At 40.8% G+C, this 19,935-nt stretch overlaps 1 protein-coding gene across 3 annotated transcripts in view; it reads left to right on the top strand.

The window, feature by feature from the left end:
* Positions 1-17,474, top strand: part of LOC123996873 (volume-regulated anion channel subunit LRRC8C-like) — a 34,237-nt gene extending 16,763 nt beyond the window's left edge. The window contains exons 2-7 of one of the 3 annotated variants that reach the window (XM_046300670.1): positions 5,380-5,522; positions 10,294-10,668; positions 10,831-11,429; positions 11,842-12,163; positions 15,169-15,531; positions 15,743-17,474. In XM_046300670.1, coding sequence (XP_046156626.1) covers positions 5,385-5,522; positions 10,294-10,668; positions 10,831-11,429; positions 11,842-12,163; positions 15,169-15,531; positions 15,743-16,309 — 2,364 coding nt within the window. In that variant the 5' untranslated portion in view covers positions 5,380-5,384 and the 3' untranslated portion in view covers positions 16,310-17,474. Of the gene's footprint in view, positions 1-5,376; positions 5,523-10,293; positions 10,678-10,830; positions 11,430-11,841; positions 12,164-15,168; positions 15,532-15,742 lie in introns of all 3 variants that reach the window. The other 2 variants (XM_046300667.1, XM_046300668.1) reach the window with 2 other exon arrangements.
* The last annotated feature ends 2,461 nt before the right edge of the window (positions 17,475-19,935 follow it).

Below are 19,935 nucleotides of genomic sequence, written 5' to 3'. Positions count from 1 at the left end.
TTGTTAACCTCTCTTGGGTAGGGGGCAGTATTTTCACATCCGGATGAAAAGCTTGCCCAAAGTAAACTGCCTGTTACTCAGGCCCAGAGGCTAGGATATGCATATAATTGGTAGATTTGGATAGAAAACACTCTAAAGTTTCCAGTGTCTGTGAGTATAACATAACTGATATGGCAGGTGAATCCCCGAGGACAAACCATCTAAAAAAAAAAAGATTCAGCCTGCCACTGTTTTCAATGGCTGTCACTTTTATTATAAGGCGAAATCCTCCCAGATTGCAGTTCCTAGGGATTCCACTAGATGTCAACAGTCTTTAGAAAGAGTTGCATGCTGGTCTTTGGAAAAATGAGCCAGAAATTGTTCCATAAACAATGCATTCAGAAAGTATTCAGATCCCTTGACATTTTCCCCATTTTGTTATGGTGCAGCCTTATTATAAAATGTATTGAATATATTTTTTTCTCATCAATCTACACACTACCTGATAATGACAAAGCAAAACCATTTTTTTAAAGAAATGCTTGCATAAGTATTCAGACCCTTTGCTATGAGACTCGAAATTGAGCTCGGGTGCATGCTGTTTCCATTCATCATCCTTGAGATGTTCCTACAACTTGATTGGAGTCCACCTGTGGTATATAGAATTGATTGGACATGATTTGGAAAGGCACACACCTGTCTATATAAGGTCCCACAGTTGACAGTGCATGGCAGAGCAAAAACCAAGTAACATTGTCCATAGAGCTCAGAGACAGGATTGTGTCGGCACAGATCTGGTGAAGGTTTCCAAAACGATTCTGCAGCATTGAAGGTCCCTGAGAAAACAGTGGCCTCCATCATTCTAAAAACATTTGTTTGGAACCACCAAGACTCTAGAGCTGGCCACCTTGGTCAGGGAGGTGACCAAGAACCTGATGGTCACTGAGAGAGCTCCAGAGTTCCTCTGTGGAGATGGGAGAATCTTCTCGAAGGACAACCATCTCCACCAATAAGGCCTTTATGGTAGAGTGCCCAGACGGAAGCAACTCGTCAGTAAAAGGCACATGACAGCACTCTTGGTGTTTTCCAAAAGTCACCTAAAGGATTATCAGACTATGAGAAACAACATTCCCTGGTCTGATGAAGCCAAGATTAAACACTTTGGCCTGAATGCCAAGCATCACATCTGGAGGAAACTTGGCACCATCCCTATCGTGAAGCATGGTGTTGGCAACATCATGCTGTGGGGATGTTTTTCAGTGGCAGGGACTGGGTACTCAGAGCACTCAGGACGTCAGACTGGGGCGAAGGTTCACCTTCGAACAGGACAACCCGAAACACACAGCCAAGACAACGCAGGAGTGGAAGGAAAAAGAGGACTACAGGAAAAGAGGACAGAGTATGCTACGGGGCTGTAGTGAAGCAGGTTGAGAGCTTCAAGTTCCTTGGTGTCCACATCACCAACAAACTAACATGATCCAAGCACACCAAGTCAGTCGTGAAGAGGGTATGACAAAACCTATTCCCCCTCATGAGACTGGAAAGATTTGGCATGGGTCCTCATTTCCTCAAAAGGTTCTACAGATGCACCATCGAGAGCATCTTGACTGATTTCATCACTGCCTGGTATGGCAACTGCTCAGCCTCCAACCGCAAGGCACTACAGAGGATAGTGCGTACGGTCCAGTACATTACTGGGACAGCGTTTCCTATCGTCCAGGACCTCTATAACAGTGGTGTCAGAGGAAGGCCATAAATATTTTCAAAGACTCCAGCCACCCTAGTCATAGACAGTTCTCTCTGTTACCACACAACAAGCGGTACCGGAGTGCCAAGCCTAGGTCCAGGAGGCTTCTAAACAGCTTCTACCCCCAAGCCACTCCTGAACATCTAATCAAATGGCTACCCAGACTATTTGCATTGCCCCCCCCCCTTTACACCATTGCTGCTTTCTGTTATCATCTATGCATAGTTACTTTAATAACTCTACCTACATGTACATATTACTTCAATTACCTTGACTAACCGGTACCCGTACCCCCCAGTATATAGTCTCGCTATTGTTATTTTACTGCTGCTCTTTAATTACTTGTTACTTTTATTTCTCTCTGTTTTTAAACTGCATTGTTGGTTAGGGGCTCGTAAGGAAGCATTTCACTAAGGTCTACCTACCTGTTGTATTTGGCGCATGTGACAAATAAAATTTGATTTGATAAAAAACTAAATATATATATATATATGTCAAATGGCAGCCAAGCATCGATGATCATGTCACCAGAATAAGACCCTCAATGTTTATTGGACAGGAGCATCTAGCTCATCACCTAGCACTTTCACCACCTTGTTAAGTTTATCATAACTCTTTTCATCTTTAGCCTTATAAGACTTCTTGGGGTGGGAGGACCACACGTCATCACATGACTCTAAGTTTACTTCGATATGATGGTTATTATATCAATATTTGCACATTAAAAGCATTTCTCGCATAATTCATTTTACCCAGACAAAAATATACTACCTTGTCTGGCTATTTTGTTTTGTCAACAATCTGTAAAGTTTAACAAAAATGTACTGTTTCCATCAGACATGTCATTACATTTTTTAAAATCCAGAATGTACTTTACTCGCATAAAACGATTGGATGGAAACCTGGATAGTAAAGCAAATGTATTCTGTTATGAGGATTTATTTATCCTGTCTTTTGTTAAGATTATAGCTATCTTAATTTCAGTCAACTGCTCCTGCTTAGGTCAGGCTCCTTTTAACGTTAGGTTCTAACTTCTTCCTTCTAGCCAGCTAGTTATAGCTAATGTTAGCTAGCTATCTGGCTAACAGTAGCTAGAGCCCTTGAACTAGCTAGCCACCTGACTGAAATATCAATTTTTTGGGTTTGTTTGAGGGATGTCTGTTGAAAAGGCAGGAGTCTATGGACATTTTGCCAGCTTTGGCCTGGGCTGAGGTAGATTGTTTCACGTCTCGGCCTGTGCCGTGGGCAGTTTTCTGTTGGTGAATGAATGCGCTGCTAACAATGCAAATCTGGGGGTATCAGGCAAACATTTGTATTTGTATTTACTATGGATCTCCATTACTCTTCCTGTGGTCCAGCAAAATTAAGGCAGTTTATAACATTACAATACATTCACCGATTTCACAACAGACTGTGTGCCCTCAGGCCCCTACTCTACCACTACCACATATCTACAGTACTAAACCCAGGTGTATGTGTAGTGCGTATCTTATCGTATATTTGTGTGTGTGTGTGTCTGTGCCAATGTTTGTGTTGCTTCACAGTTCCCGCTGTTCCATAAGGTGTTTTTTATGTGTTTAAAAAAAAATCTTAATTTTACTGCTTGCATCAGTTACATGATATGGAATGGAGTTCCATGTAGTCATGGCTCTATGTAGTACTGTGTGCCTCCCATAGTCTGTTCTGGACTTGGGGACTGTGAAGAGACCTCTTGTGGCATGTCTTGTGGGGTATGCATGGGTGTCCGAGCTGTGTGCCAGTCGTTTAGACAGCTCGGTGCATTCAACATGTCAATATCTCTCATAAATAAAAGTAGTGATGAATTCAATCTCTCCTCCACTTTCAGCCAGGAGAGATTGACATGCATATTATTAATATTAGATCTCTGTGTACATCCAAGGGCCAGCCGTGCTGCCCTGTTCTGAGCCAATTGCAATTTTCCCAAGTCCTTTTTTGTGGCACCTGACCACATGACTGAACAGTTGTCAAGGTGCAACAAACTAGGGCCTGTAGGACCTAGTGTTGTTAAGAAGGCAGAGCATCACTTTATTAAAGACAGACTTCTCCCCATCTTAGCTACTACTGCATCAATATGTTTTGACCATGACAGTTTACAATCTAGTGTTACTCCAAGCAGTTTAGTCATCTCAACTTGCTCAATTTCCACATTATTTTTTACAATATTTAGTTGAGGTTTAGGGTTTAGTGGGTGTATTGTTCCAAATACAATACTTTTAATTTTTGAAATATTTAGGGCTAACTTATTCCTTGCCACACACTCAAACTAACTGCAGCTCTGAGTGTTGCAGTCATTTCAGTCGCTGTAGTATAACAAGCATAACGTAATCATGATTCCATTCCTTTGCAGAGGCAGGCGTAATTAGAACTCAGATCAATAATATTAGCGTTCTGACCATTGATAAATGCTCGGGAATGCAATAATATGTGGGTAAACAATAATAAACCCAATAAAAAGGCGAGTAAATGAAATTTCACAAATAAAAAGGGGCATAAATGGCATTTACCCTTCCACTAAGTCCCTGGCTGCAACTACCAAACACTTGCTCTGTCTAATTTGTAGACAAACTGAATCAACTGTATTAAATTGTACCTATTTTCAATTACACAAATGAACACCCATCAAAATAAAGTTATTTCTTCTCTTTCTTGTGATGTACAGTAAGTGTCGAGACGGTGTGTTAAATCTTAGACTAAGCTTTGGCGTTCTTATAGATTCAACTTTAAGCCAATGTATTCCATGAAACCCATTTCAGCCATTACCGGGGTGTTTTTGACAGATCATTACTTAAACATTTCTGAGGTCGTAATGTTACCGGGATAAAAACGACAAGTCACAAATAAAAGTATGAAAGAGTCGCAGGAGTAAAATCATAGTAATCAATCCAGCAAGATTTAACTGACAAGTGGATTTGGCACCCCTAAACACAGGAAAAGACAGATCCTCAGGTGGGCAAGGCATGCATGTTGCTTTTATCATGCCTCTGTTTATTGATACATCACACCAGTTTATTGTACAGTCAAATCTTCAACGTTATCAAACTAGTCTGGAAGCTGGCCATATTTGTAACGAGTGCGCTGAGAGTCGGGAAGCAAGTACAGGGAGTGAGTGTTTAAAAAAATAAACAAAACACTACATGCCAAACTCAAACAACGCACCGACATGAAACAGAGTCAATAACACCTGAGAAAAGAACCAAGCGGAGTGACAGATACAGGGAAGATAATCAAGGAGGTGATGAGTCCAGTTGTGCCATGAGGCGCTGGAGCACATGACGATGGTGACAGGTGTGCGGGATAATCAGCAGCCTGATGACCTAGAGGCTGGAGAGGGAGTATACGTGACAATATTGATAGTATAGGTCAGAATCCTCAAGGAAAGTGACAAGTGGATTTAAATGGAGGCTTAAAGGCAAAATCCTTAATTTGTTGGGGAATAAAATCTGCCCTGCTACTTGGTTTGCTCCAAAGCAAAGGGATGAGGATGGAGAAATATCACCACACTTAAATTCATAAATGGGGCTATGGTTGTAATAACTGGCACGCAAGGACTAAACATATTTTTAAGCTATACATTTGTTTATTTACAAATGCATTGTTTGCAAGCAATCCAAATGTCAGCTCTGTCCCAGCAGGAGCCATGATTCCTGTGACGGAGTTCCGGCAGTTCTCAGAGCAGCAGCCACAGTTCCGGGTTCTGAAGCCCTGGTGGGATGTGTTCACAGACTACCTCTCTGTGGTCATGTTAATGATCGGAGTGTTCGGATGCACCCTACAGGTTAGTGCACAGACTACCTCTCTGTGGTCATGCTAATGATCGGAGTGTTCGGATGCACCCTACAGGATGCACCCCTCTCTGTGGTCATGTTAATGATCGGAGGTTACAGTTAGACTACCTCTCTGTGGTCATGTTAATGATGCACAGACTACCTCTCTGTGGTCATGTTAATGATCGGAGTGTTCGGATGCACCCTACAGGTTAGTGCACAGACTACCTCTCTGTGGTCATGTTAATGATCGGAGTGTTCACCCTACAGGTTAGTGCATGCACCCTACAGGTTAGTGCACAGACTACCTCTCTGTGGTCATGTTAATGATCGGAGTGTTCGGATGCACCCTACAGGTTAGTGCACAGACTACCTCTCTGTGGTCATGTTAATGATCGGAGTGTTCGGATGCACCCTACAGGTTAGTGCACAGACTACCTCTCTGTGGTCATGTTAATGATCGGAGTGTTCAGATGCACCCTACAGGTTAGTGCACAGACTACCTCTCTGTGGTCATGTTAATGATCGGAGTGTTCGGATGCACCCTACAGGTTAGTGCACAGACTACCTCTCTGTGGTCATGTTAATGATCGGAGTGTTCGGATGCACCCTACAGGTTAGTGCACAGACTACCTCTCTGTGGTCATGTTAATGATCGGAGTGTTCGGATGCACCCTACAGGTTAGTGCACAGACTACCTCTCTGTGGTCATGTTAATGATCGGAGTGTTCGGATGCACCCTACAGGTTAGTGCACAGACTACCTCTCTGTGGTCATGTTAATGAGCGGAGTGTTCAGATGCACCCTACAGGTTAGTGCACAGACTACCTCTCTGTGGTCATGCTAATGATCGGAGTGTTCGGATGCACCCTACAGGTTAGTGCACAGACTACCTCTCTGTGGTCATGTTAATGATCGGAGTGTTCAGATGCACCCTACAGGTTAGTGCACAGACTACCTCTCTGTGGTCATGTTAATGATCGGAGTGTTCGGATGCACCCTACAGGTTAGTGCACAGACTTCCTCTCTGTGGTCATGTTAATGATCGGAGTGTTCGGATGCACCCTACAGGTTAGTGCACAGACTATCTCTCTGTGGTCATGCTAATGATCGGAGTGTTCGGATGCACCCTACAGGTTAGTGCACAGACTATGTCTCTGTGGTCATGCTAATGATCGGAGTGTTCGGATGCACCCGACAGGTCAGTAGCATCAGACAGCTTCAAAATCTCTTCCAATAAAGTATTTATGAACAAGCAATTGTTTCTATGAGGTGCATACACATTCTAAACATTTTGTAGCATACGCCTATACCAAAAAGTCAAAACTGGTTGAAGTTATGTTTCAGATTTCTGGTTGTAATTATGTAATTTAAGTTTAACTCTTGTAGTTCATATAGTCTGCCTTATGTTCTGTGTATAGTACAGTCATGTTTTTATAGCATATATTATATATACTTCATCCGCTAGTACCACCTAGCTATAATTCGAGATATGTTGAAATGCTTAAATCAAGTCTTAAAGTGACTTGCTGAACAGCAGATATGAAAATAAATGGTAAATAAGAAGTAATTAGGGTGACAGCTCTAGACCTTTTATTGTGGCCGGTCCTGCAGTGACAAACAACCCAATGTTGGGTTCATGTTAATCTCACCCACCAGCGGGCTCTCTCTGGCGAGACATCTGGTTTCAGAGCGCTTCAGAACGGGACTTAAATGGCAGTCAATGGCAGGCCTGGAAAAAACATCTGCAGGTTTTAATTGGCTGATCTTCCACTCCAGCTCCATCTAGAACCTCCCCCTCTTTGTTGATTTCAATGTGCAAGCATAGCAAGTAATGTGCTAAACAAGGAAGTGAGTTTGGGAATTTCAGAAAGTTTTCAAATATAAACTTTATATCCCCGAACTAAGAATAAATTGGGCACTGCAAGAATAGTATGTATGCTGTGATAGAACATTCATTTTGATGGGTGATTTTCATTTTTTTATTTTTTATTTTTTTACTTCCCATCAATTCAAGCCTGGGGAGGAGGTTAGGTTCATATAAGCAGCAGTCTGGCTGGAGTTTACCAGCGGAAGGGGAAGAAATTTCTGCACTCCACAAACAAACACACAGAAACACACACAGACCACACCGTGCACCAAACATGGCCCCCACCACCTGCCCCACCTCCTCTTCATAAACACATGGGGAACACATGGGAAACACACACTGCACCGTGCACCGAAAATGGCACCTCGCCTGCCCCACCCCCTCTTCACAAACAAATGGGATTTGTCCAAAATGGCACCCTATTCCCTATAGTGCACTGGTCAAAAGTAATGCAATAAATACAGAATAGGAGGCCATTTGGGATGTAGTCATCCAGCTGCCCATAACCTGTCACTTCTCTTCACCACTCTGATCAATTGGAGATGGTGGAGCTCGATCTGACGATTCTGGGCTGCATCCCAAATGAACCCTATTCCCTAAGTAGTGACTTACTTTTGACCAGTGCCCATAGGGGCTCCATCTACAGTGGGGCAAAAAAGTATTTAGTCCGCCACCAATTGTGCAAGTTCTCCCACTTAAAAAGATGAGAGAGGTCTGTCATTTTTATCATAGGTACACTTCAACTATGACAGACAAAATGAGGGGAAAAAATCCAGAAAATCACATTGTAGGATTTTTAATGGATTTATTTGCAAATTAAGGTGGAAAATAAGTATTTGGTCACCTACAAACATGCAAGATTTCTGGCTCTCACAGACCTGTAACTTCTTCTTTAAGAGGCTCCTCTGAAAGTCACCCAGTAAACTCCTACTTGAGTAAAAGTAAAAAAGCATTTGGTTTTAAATATACTTAAGTATCAGAAGTAAATGTAATTGCTGAAATATGCTTAAGTATCAAAAGTATAAACCATTTTAAATCTCTTATATTAAGCAAACCAGACACAATTTAAGTTTTTATTTACTGTCAGCCAGGGGCACACTCCAACACTCAGACATAATTTACAAACAAAGCATTCGTGTTTAGTGAGTCCACCAGATCAGATGCAGTATGGCTGACCAGGTATTTTCTCTTTAAGTGTGTGAATTACACTATTTTCCTGTCCTGCTAAGCATTCAAAATGTAACGAGTATTTTTGGGTGTCAAGAAAAATGTATGGAGTAGAAAGTACATTATTTTCTTTGGAATGTAGTGGAGAAAAAGTACAAAAATATAAAAAGTACAGATACTCCAAAAAAATGACTTTACACCACTGCCTGGGACCAGTTTGTCCAAACACCACCCATGTGATAACTCCCATTAGTTTATATTGGTGAACTGCAGCCTTGTCAAATAAGACAGTGTACAAGCTCTAATTAATACATTTCCTGCCTTTATGGGACTGTGTGTCTGAGTTTAGATTGGCAGAACCAGTGTTAACCTTCACCAAAGGGACATTTTAACAGAGAGAAGCCAATGAATAGCTCTACACGCTAGCCACCACATATAGGGAGAGAAGGGGGGAGGGCAGAGAGAGACAGAGCAGGAGAATGAGTGAGAGTAAGAGAGGGGAGAGAGTGAGAGGGAAAGGGATAGTGAGAGTGAGAGAACGTGAGCAAGATGAGAGATTGAGAGAGAGCTAAATGGCATATATTATTATTTATTATTATTATTATTATTATTATTATTATTATTATTATTATTATATTATTATTATTATTATTATTATTATTATTATTATTATTATTATATTAAGATGAGAGAAATAATTCTGCTGCTCCTCTCTCCAGAGATTATACTCAGCAGGCCTGACTGTGTTTCTCCTTTCCTGCCCTGTATTGCTGCAGCACAACCATGAGGCTAATTTCCTCTGTCCCATAAACCACATGTCACTGATCTTGATCTATGTAAAACCTTTCGAAGCTGAAGAAGAAAAAAAAAAAATGTTTTTTAGTTCACTATAATTACATCACTACAACTTGGGTCCATGATTCATCTATGATCTCCATAGTTAAAAATATATGTTGTAAGTGTTTATAAAATATGCAATGGCAGGTCAAAGCATAACAAATGAATTTTTTGGTACAGTATTGCATTAGAGTGAGTGTCTCCCTCTTCAGTCTGCGGTTGGCTAAAGCACTAATTGGTTATTTCCTGGCTGAGTCACATCTCTACCAGTGACGTCAGAGCAGAAAATGAGACATGGCCTGGTTTCCTGATAACAATGGAACTTAGGCTTACGAGTGTTTTTAACGATGCATCATTCCTACAACAGCTAAAGATGTAAAAATGCGTTTCCCAAACACCACATAGAGAGAATGTTTGCTAAATGTGTCGTTAGACCATGTGTTGATACTGATAAAATCAAAAGAAAAGCAGCGCTTCTCTCAGATCAGCTTACTCCATTCAAATGTTACCATAACATTAGATTTACGCTGCAATACTGATGACGGATCAGCTCCTAGAGATATTACCACATATGGCTTTAAATATCGAGGCGGCTTATAATGCTTACCCAATAAGATCCTTGTGCACATGTTACACATGCAATACACTGAGTCATAAATGACAGACCGTAGCCTATTGTCAAAATAGAACTCAATTGATTGAACATACTGTAGAATCTATTTCAATAGATTTGAAATATATAGACCCATGTAACCTATTTATTAGGTTAAACATTGTATAATCATCAGCACAACTGGACAGTTTTTGTGTTATGAGAACATTTGTCGTGACCTAACGAATGTTCTTGGAACTTTCACAGAAACAATTTTGGTTTACAGAGTTATTGTTTGTTCTTTGTCTTCTTTCAGGTGAGGCAGGACAAAATCATCTGCCTTCCCCAAAAAATGACCATGTACAACCAAACAATACTCTTACCAAATAAAACTGCTGTGCAGCCGGATGTGCATGAGATGATGGGCCGGAAAACGAACCTGGACTTCCAGCAGTATAGCTTCATCAACCAGATGTGCTATGAGAAAGCTCTGCACTGGTACGCCAAGTACTTCCCTTACCTAGTCCTCATACACACCCTCATCTTCATGGTGTGTAGCAATTTCTGGTTCAAGTTCCCAGGCTCCAGCTCTAAGATAGAGCATTTCATCTCCATCTTGGGAAAGTGCTTTGACTCCCCCTGGACTACTAGAGCTCTGTCTGAGGTGTCTGGAGAGAACCCAGAGGAGAAGGTATTGTTGGTATGTGTTTGTATTTACTGTGTGTGGGTGTGTGCATGTGTAAAATTATGTTTTGTCTAGGACTAGGCTCAATCTGTATCCCGGAAAACAGCCCTATATTGTATATATTTGAAATAAAATGCATTAATCCATTCATTCATGAATTGATTCAAGGACATCAAGAAGAGTAGGGCGATCCTCAATGTGTCTGTAGAGGGGAACCTGGACAACCTGGAGAAGACCCAGTCCCTCAAATCCATTCCAGAGAAGATCGTAGTGGACAAGCCCACAGCCAGCGCGCTGGATAAGAAGGAAGGAGAACAGGCCAAAGCTCTATTTGAGAAGGTGAAGAAGTTCCGCCTGCACGTAGAAGAGGGGGACATCCTCTACGTTATGTATGTTCGCCAGACTGTTCTCAAAGTGTTCAAGTTCCTCCTCATCATCGCGTATAACAGTGCTTTAGTCTCTGAGGTGCAGATCACAGTGAAGTGCAGTGTGGACATACAGGACATGACGGGATATAAGCATTTCTCCTGTAATCACACCATGGCCCACCTGTTCTCTAAATTGTCGTACTGTTACCTGTGCTTCGTGGCTGTGTACGGATTCACCTGCCTCTACACTTCCTATTGGCTCTTCTACCGCTCACTGAAGGAGTACTCCTTTGAATACGTGAGGCAAGAAACGGGAATCGATGACATCCCAGATGTGAAGAATGACTTTGCCTTCATGCTGCACATGATCGACCAGTATGATCCACTGTATTCCAAGAGGTGCAAAACTTTTTCTTAAATTAGACAATTGTAAATTCTTTCAAGTGATTCATCTCTTTGTTGTTATTGATAAGTATGTAATGCCTCCAGTTATAAACTAAACTAGTCATGTGCTAATGCATAGCTGCCCTCTGCTCCAACCCTTCGAAGGGGTTATTGTGTTACTATTTTTCCTTTAGTTTATTTAGCACATTTTTCAAACTTACTTTTTAAATACTCTGCATTGTTGGTTAAGGGCTTGTAAGTAAGCATTTCATGCTAAGGTCTACACATTTTTTATTCAGCGCATGTGACAAATATATGTGATTTTGATTTGAATAAAGCAGAAGAAAAGTTTCCATTGCACATCATTTTACATTGTTTTTGGACAATAAAGTAATCTTCTTATTCTCTCTTTCGGTCTCTCTCTCAGGTTCGCAGTGTTCCTGTCGGAGGTCAGCGAGAACAAACTGAAACAGCTGAACCTGAACCATGAATGGACACCAGAGAAGCTTCGTCAGAGACTGCTGACCAACCACAATGACAGACTGGAGCTGCAGCTGTTCATGCTGTCTGGGCTCCCGGACACCATCTTTGAGGTGACAGAGCTCCAGTCCCTGAAGCTAGAGATCATCAACAACGTAACCATCCCAGCTTCCATCGCCCAGCTGGAAAACCTCCAGGAGCTGTCTCTGTATCAGTGTTGCTTAAAGATCCACACCACAGCCACTTCCTTCCTCAAGGAGAAACTGAAGGTATGCTTTTCTGGTAGTGAATTTGGTGTGGCATGTTTTTTTTTATTTCTCTTGACTTTGTATTCTGTTTTTGTCTCGTACAGTATGTGGGTCAGCATTCCGGCTCAAACCACCCAGTTTATCATGTAGTATATACTATAGTAATTTATGTAGTGTTTTGCGGACTGTAGTGTTTTTGATGACATTACTGTAGTATTTACTGTAGTGTTTTTGATGACATTACTGTAGTATTTACTGTAGTGTTTTTGGAGTAAAGTATTGTTATGAACCCAATAACTAGCCTATGGATATAAATGCACTCGCTTTGTCTAGAGGTCCTAGGCCTAGTTATAGGGCCTTCAAATGTTATTCACACCTCTTGTCATTTTCCACATTTTGTTGTTACAAAGTGGGATTAAAATGGATTTAATTGTCATATTTTGTCAACGGTCTACATGAAATATGTGATAGAAGAAAAATTCTAACATTTGTAAAGATTTTCTTTTTTTGCCAATTATTCTTTTCAAAATTCAAGCTCTGACAAATTGGTTGTTGATCGTTGTTAGTTAACCACTTTGATTTGTATGCAGATTTAAGTCAAAACTGTAACTCGGCCACTGATGAACGTTCACTGTCTTCTTGGTAAGCAACTACAATGTAGATTTGGCCTTGTGTTTTCGGTTATTGTCCTGCGAAAGGTAAATTAGTCTTCCAGTTGTAACGTCGTTCTTCGTTTGTAGAAAGAGAGTCGGACCGAAATGCAGCGTGGTGGTTACTCATGACTTTAATGAAAAAAGTGACACATGAAATAACTATACAAATACAAAAACAACAAACGGAACGTGAAACCTAATTACAGGCTATTTGGTGAAACTACACAGAGACAGGAACAATCACCCACGAAATACAAAGTGAAACCCAGGCTACCTAAATGCGGTTCCCAATCAGAGACAACGAGAATCACCTGACTCTGATTGAGAACCGCCTCAGGCAGCCAAGCCCATGCAACACCCCTACTCAGCCGCAATCCCAATAACTACAAAACCCCAATACGAAATACAACAAAATAAACCCATGTCACAACCTGGCCTGACCAAATAATAAATTAAAACACAAAATACTAAGACCAAGGCGTGACACCAGTGTCTGGTGGAAAGCAGACCGAACCAGGTTTTCCTCTATGATTTTGCCTGTGCTTAGCTCCATTCTGTTTTTGTTTTTTTATCCGGAAAAACTCCACAGTCTTTAACGATTACAAGCATACCCATAAAATGATGCAGCCACCGCTATGCTTGAAAACATGGAGATTGGTACTCAGTAATGTCTTGCATTGGATTTGGCCCAAACTTAACACTTTGTATCCGGCACAAAAAGTGAATTGCTTTGCCACATTTTTTGCAGTATTACATTAGTACCTTGTTGCAAACAGGATGAATGTTTTAGAAAATGTATATTCTGTACAGGCTTATTTCTTTTCGCTCTGTCAATTCGATTAGTATTGTGGAGTAACTGCAATGTTGTTGAACCATTCTCAGTTTTCTCCTATCACAGCCATTAAACTCTGTAACCGTTTTAAAGTCACCATTGAATGGTTTCCTTCCTCTCCGGCAATTCCGTTAGGAAGGACGCCTGTATCTTTGTAGTGACTGGAAGTATTGATAAGCCTAGCAATAGGTGCCCTTTTTTGCGAGGCATTGGAAAACCTGCCTGGTCTTTGTGGTTGAATCTGTGTTCGAAATTCACTGCTCGACTGAGGGAACTTACAGATAATTGTAAGTGTTTGGTACAGAGATGAGGTAGGCATAAAAAACATAATGTTAAACACAATTATTGCCATGCAACTTATTTTGTGACTTGTTAAGCATGTTTTTACTCGTGAACTTATTAAGGCTTGCCATAGCAAAGGGGGTATATACTTATTGACTCAAGACATTTCAGCTTTTCATTTTTTATTCATTTGTAAAATATGTAAAACATAATTTCACTTTATGGGGTATTCCAGTGACCAAAACATAATTTTATCAAGTTCATATTCAGGCTGTAACACAACAAAATGTGAAAAGTCAAGGGGTGGGAATACTTTCTGAAGGCACTGTACATGGTCTGTAACCTGAAGGAATATGTGCATCTATGTGAGTAATCAGCGTATGCACCTCGGTGTTGAATGTACACTACCGTTCAAAAGTTTGGGGTCACTTAGAAATGTTCTTGTTTTTGAAAGAAAATATACTTTTGTTGTCCATTAAAATAACATCATATTGATCAGAAATACCGTGTAGACATTGTTAATGTTGTAAATGACTATTGCACCTGGAAACGGAAGATTTTTTATGGAATATCTACATTATTAACAGCCACCATCACTCCTGTGTTCCAATGGCATGTTGTGTTAGCTAATCCTAGTTATTCATTTTAAAAATGCTAATTGATCATTAGAAATCCCTTTTGCAATTATGTTAGTACAGCTGAAAACTGTTCCCCTGATTAAATAAGCAATAAAACTGGTCTTCTTTAGACTAGTTGAGTATCTGGAGCATCAGCATTTGTGGGTTTGATTACAGGCTCAAAATATCCAGAAACTCGTCAGTCTATTCTTGTTCTGAGAAATGAATGTGCGTGAAATTCCCAAGAAACTGAAGATCTCATACAACGCTGTGTACTACCTTCACAGAACAGAGCACACTGGGTCTAATTAGAATAGAGAGGAGTGGGAGGCCCCGGTGCAAAACTGAGCAAGAAGACAAGTACATTAGTGTCTAGTTTGAGAAAGACGCCTCACAAGTCCTCAACTTGCAGCTTCATTAAATAGTACCCGCAAAACACCAGCCTCAACATCAACAGTGTAAAGGCGACTCAGGAATGCTTTTAAAATGCAACATTTGTGTACAATTTATACTTAAAATATCAAAGGGACTCAAAAGGCACTCAATTTATTGGAACAACCCATGTGTATTTTGTCTGCTGTTGTCGTTGACATTTAATTTCCACGCAGGGATTAATGAAGTATCTATCTATCTCTATCTAAGGTGCTCAGGGTAAAGTTTGATGACAGCAGGGAGCTGCCTCATTGGCTGTACCACCTGCGGAATCTAGAGGAACTCTACCTCATTGGCTCATTGAGTCCTGACGCTTCGAAGAATGTCGGTCTGGAGTCCCTGAGGGAGCTGAAGCATCTGAAGACACTCTCGCTCAAAAGTAACTTTACAAAGATCCCCCAGTCCATCGTAGATGTGTCCAGCCACCTGCAGAGGCTGTACGTTTACAACGATGGCACCAAGCTGGTGATGCTCAACAACCTGAAGAAAATGGTGAACTTGACTGAATTGGAGCTGGTCCACTGTGACCTGGAACGCATCCCACATGCTGTCTTTAGCCTCACGAACCTACAGGTATGATATACCATACTATGACTGCCTGATATGTCTACAGTGTCTCAAAACTCTGAGTAGTCAGCCTACAGGCGTGATTTACTATAACTGCCTGCTATGATTGCATACAGTGTCACACAACTAGGGTTGCAAAACAATATATGTATGGCCAATTGCTGTAATTTTGTGGAATGACACTTCTAATAAAAATGTTTTACTCTTAACTCTACAGGAGTTGGACCTGAAGGAAAACAACCTGCGCTCCATTGAGGAGATAGTCAGCTGCCAGCACCTCCACAAGCTGACGTGCCTGAAACTCTGGCACAACAGTATCTGCTACATCCCTGAGCACATCAAGAAGCTTGGCAGCCTGGAGCGCCTCTACTTCAGTCACAACAAGATAGAGATATTGTCCCCGCACCTGTTCTTATGCAACAAGCTTCGTTACCTGGACCTGTCCAACAACGACATCCGGTTCATTCCGCCGGAGATTGGCGTCCTACAGAGTCTTCAGTATTTCTCTGTCACGTGCAACAAGATCGAGAACCTCCCAGACGAGCTCTTCTTTTGCAAGAAGCTCAAAACCCTCAAGCTGGGCAAGAATATGCTGTCTTTGCTCTCACCAAAGATCTCATACCTGGTTCTATTGACACACCTGGAACTGAAGGGCAACCATTTTGAGCTCCTGCCTCCAGAGCTGCGGTTCTGCCGGGCGTTGAAGCGTGGCGGCCTAGTGGTGGAGGACGTCCTGTTTGAAACCTTGCCTTCGGATATCAGAGATAAAATGAAGGCTGAGTGAAATGCTTTACAGTATCTATGCAAAAGGCCCTGCCATCCTGTCCAGGGGGTGTACTTGTACATCAAGCTGCCTTACATAAACAGGAGATTGGCTTCTGCCATATGGGCCATTCTGGCTTGGACAAGCCAATTTACATGTCTGTGCAAAAATAAAATGCCAATCTTGTCTTAATCCGACAATCATAGTCGACCAAAATGGTAGATTTTACTGTATACTTAGCTCATCATGATCAAACTCTAAACACTATACCCCTCAGTTCGTAATGGGGAACATTTATGATATTCATTGGTGTATGTTTTGAGTATTATGTCTAAGTGTTGCTATATAACAGAACTAAATATGGCTTTATGTTGTAATTTAATGGTTCTTAAAAATATAATTAGTCACAGGCAAGGTATACTTAGCCCTGGTACCAGCCTATTTGTGCCAGATGACAACAAATGCCCACTTTCATTGAAGCCACGGAAGTTCATGGCTGACTGCGGTTTTGCAGGCATTGATAGCAAAAACAGGATCCCCATTATAGTGAATGAAAAAATGTCAATCTTCGTGGTCAATGCGCTATTGCATCTTCACATAGGAATGAATGGTGTCATGTGATGGATGTCTTTGTCCATTCATAGATACAGTCATTGATTTGTGCTAACATTGGACTGCTTGTACTTGGAATGTTTTGCATGACATGGAGTGGCAAGGAGTGGAATGATAGCATAAACAGATATGGGACCAAGCTAAGGTATACTGTCCATCAGATGATATCAATTACTAGATTGCTTGTTCTTGTATTTATTACACTGTAATGTATTGTGCAGTTTGTCTAGCACGCTTCATTCAACATAAACTGGATGGATTGCAGGCTTATAATCAGAAAATTAGAATGCATACTAGAATGGAAATTGTTAAGAATTCTCTAGTCTGTGGGGTAAAAGTGGAGAGAAGCATTCAAGGCAGTTGTGTCCTCTAGCCATCTCTATGGTCACTTGAGGACAGATGGCATTCATGACAGGTGTGCCCTCTAACCAGCTCTATGGCCAGGTACAAAAACGGGCAGGTTTTTTATTTTATTTTATTTATTTCACCTTTATTTAACCAGGTAGGCAAGTTGAGAACAAGTTCTCATTTACAATTGCGACCTGGCCAAGGTAAAGCAAAGCAGTTCGACAGATACAACGACACAGAGTTACACATGGAGTAAAACAAACATACAGTCAATAATACAGTATAAACAAGTCTATATACAATGTGAGCAAATGAGGTGAGAAGGGAGGTAAAGGCAAAAAAGGCCATGGTGGCAGAGTAAATACAATATAGCAAGTAAAACACTGGAATGGTAGTTTTGCAATGGAAGAATGTGCAAAGTAGACATAAAAATAATGGGGTGCAAAGGAGCAAAATAAATAAATAAATTAAATACAGTTGGGAAAGAGGTAGTTGTTTGGGCTAAATTATAGGTGGGCTATGTACAGGTGCAGTAATCTGTAAGATGCTCTGACAGTTGGTGCTTAAAGCTAGTGAGGGAGATAAGTGTTTCCAGTTTCAGAGATTTTTGCAGTTCGTTCCAGTCACTGGCAGCAGAGAACTGGAAGGAGAGGCGGCCAAAGAAAGAATTGGTTTTGGGGGTGACCAGAGAGATATACCTATACACCTCCTTTCTATTCCGGCAGAGAAGCAAAACATCCCACACCCACATTTTTCCTGATCTAGGTAGGGCCACTCTGGTCTACTTATTGCCCTCACCCTGCAGGAAGGGGTGCCCCAGAGACTGTAGGGAAAGGAGATATCTCACTGGCTTTTTGGGGGGGGGGGGGGGGGGGGAGGGTGGAGCGAGTGGGATAGGGGACAATAAGTAGACCAGCGACAGCTGTTCCCTCTCATGTGAGCATGCCAGATATTATAGAGGCAGTGAGCTCACACTGGAAAGCATGCTTAAAGTATCTTTAGCATATTTGAGCATATTAGCGTATGTGCTACTGTGCATCTGCTGGTATAGTGTGAATATCTTTTGAATGCATCAATGTTAACTCTTTAGGGACTATTGTGATGAGTCCAAAGACCAACATGGAGTGACTCTTACTTTTGTCTGAGAATATTTTTTGATGATAAGTGTTACATAGTTAATTGTTAGTAGTTTTTGATAAAATACTGCATTTATTAGTGGGTCTTATGCTTGTGGAAGGCTTATATTGAGCCTAAATATAATTTTGCTGACTGTTTAAAATGCAGTGTATTTTACCATTAATTGTACAACAAAGCATATTTAGAGAAAACATTTTTTTAAATGGAAATATATCGGGAAAAACCCACAAGTTAAAAAATAAAATCGAGATATAATTTTTAGGCCATGCCCAGCCCTAACTTCAAGTAGTAGAAGAAGAAAATGTACTACTTCAAAATGGAGATACCCTCAATGGCGCTGCCCATAGTCAACTCTTCAGTACATGACACACTCACATCAGGCAAGGATGCACAGGATTCTTGGAGGCAGAAAGACCCCATTGTCAACTGCACCCATTTTTGTTTATAAGTAATATCTAGATTTACGTCTAAACAAAAACCCTACTTTGGGTTCTTGTATGCTTACAATGTTGTTTTGATTATTGCATGAACAGTCGTTAAGATTATATTTGTTTGTGACCTTTGCAAAAATACCTATTTGGATCCAGCAGTTGTTAGCTAGAATGCTAACACCCATTTTACTGGTTGAAGTTGAGCTTTTTAAGTATAATGCAGTTTTTACATTATATTAAGCAAGACATTCATACAAGTCTTAAAATCAAATTTGAATCCTAAAGTAGTCTGAAATGTACTCATAACAACATGTAAATGGATCCTTCTTTTGCTGGTGCTCTATGAGAACTCCCCCGTGTTCTGCAACCAATATAATAAATGGTGGGTTATATTTTTCCTTTTGGAAATGTTTTTTGCATATCCCAACTCCCCCTGATACACCCTCGGAGAGTGGGGTCATGGCCATTATCAACGGCGACCCTGGCGCAATTAGGGTTAAGTGCCTTGCTCAAGGGCACATCCACAGATTTTTTTCACTTTCTAGGTTCGGTTACCCTTGTGCAGCAATGTTTGCAAACGCAGAAAGGAGTCTTCTCTCACAGACGACATAATGGGATATCTACAATGTTTCGTCCTCTAACTATCTCTATGGTACCAACACCAAGTCACGTAACCATTTTGATTAATTTATCTGTTTTTTTTCTGTTACATGTAGTTGCTAATTGACACACCTTAAATCACTACACACCTTTTGAGCATTTGTTTATATTATGCTAATGAAGGCCTATTTTTTTTGTGGCTATTGCATTGCTGCTTGAAACCTTTTCGTGAGCTTTATATTGTTTGATTGCCTGCCATATGCTATCCTATGTAGCCACCGCTAGCTTGCTCTAGCTTTTGTCTTCTATGCCACATGCTATTGCAGCCTCTTGGCCATGAGATTTGTTGCATTGCTGCACTAATTATGTATAACTTTACTCATTTACATTGTATTTGTATATTGTCATTGCATTGATATTCATATTATACAAGTTAACAGCCACATAATTATGCACATTATTGTGTTTTATTATTTGTACCTTTTTTACTTTTGTAGATAAACCACACATACCTACCTA

This window comes from Oncorhynchus gorbuscha, linkage group LG15 (assembly GCF_021184085.1).
Source record: "Oncorhynchus gorbuscha isolate QuinsamMale2020 ecotype Even-year linkage group LG15, OgorEven_v1.0, whole genome shotgun sequence".
Taxonomy (NCBI): Eukaryota; Metazoa; Chordata; class Actinopteri; order Salmoniformes; family Salmonidae; genus Oncorhynchus; species Oncorhynchus gorbuscha.
Note: the sequence above shows the minus strand (reverse complement) of the source record. Positions and strands in the feature narration are given on the sequence as shown.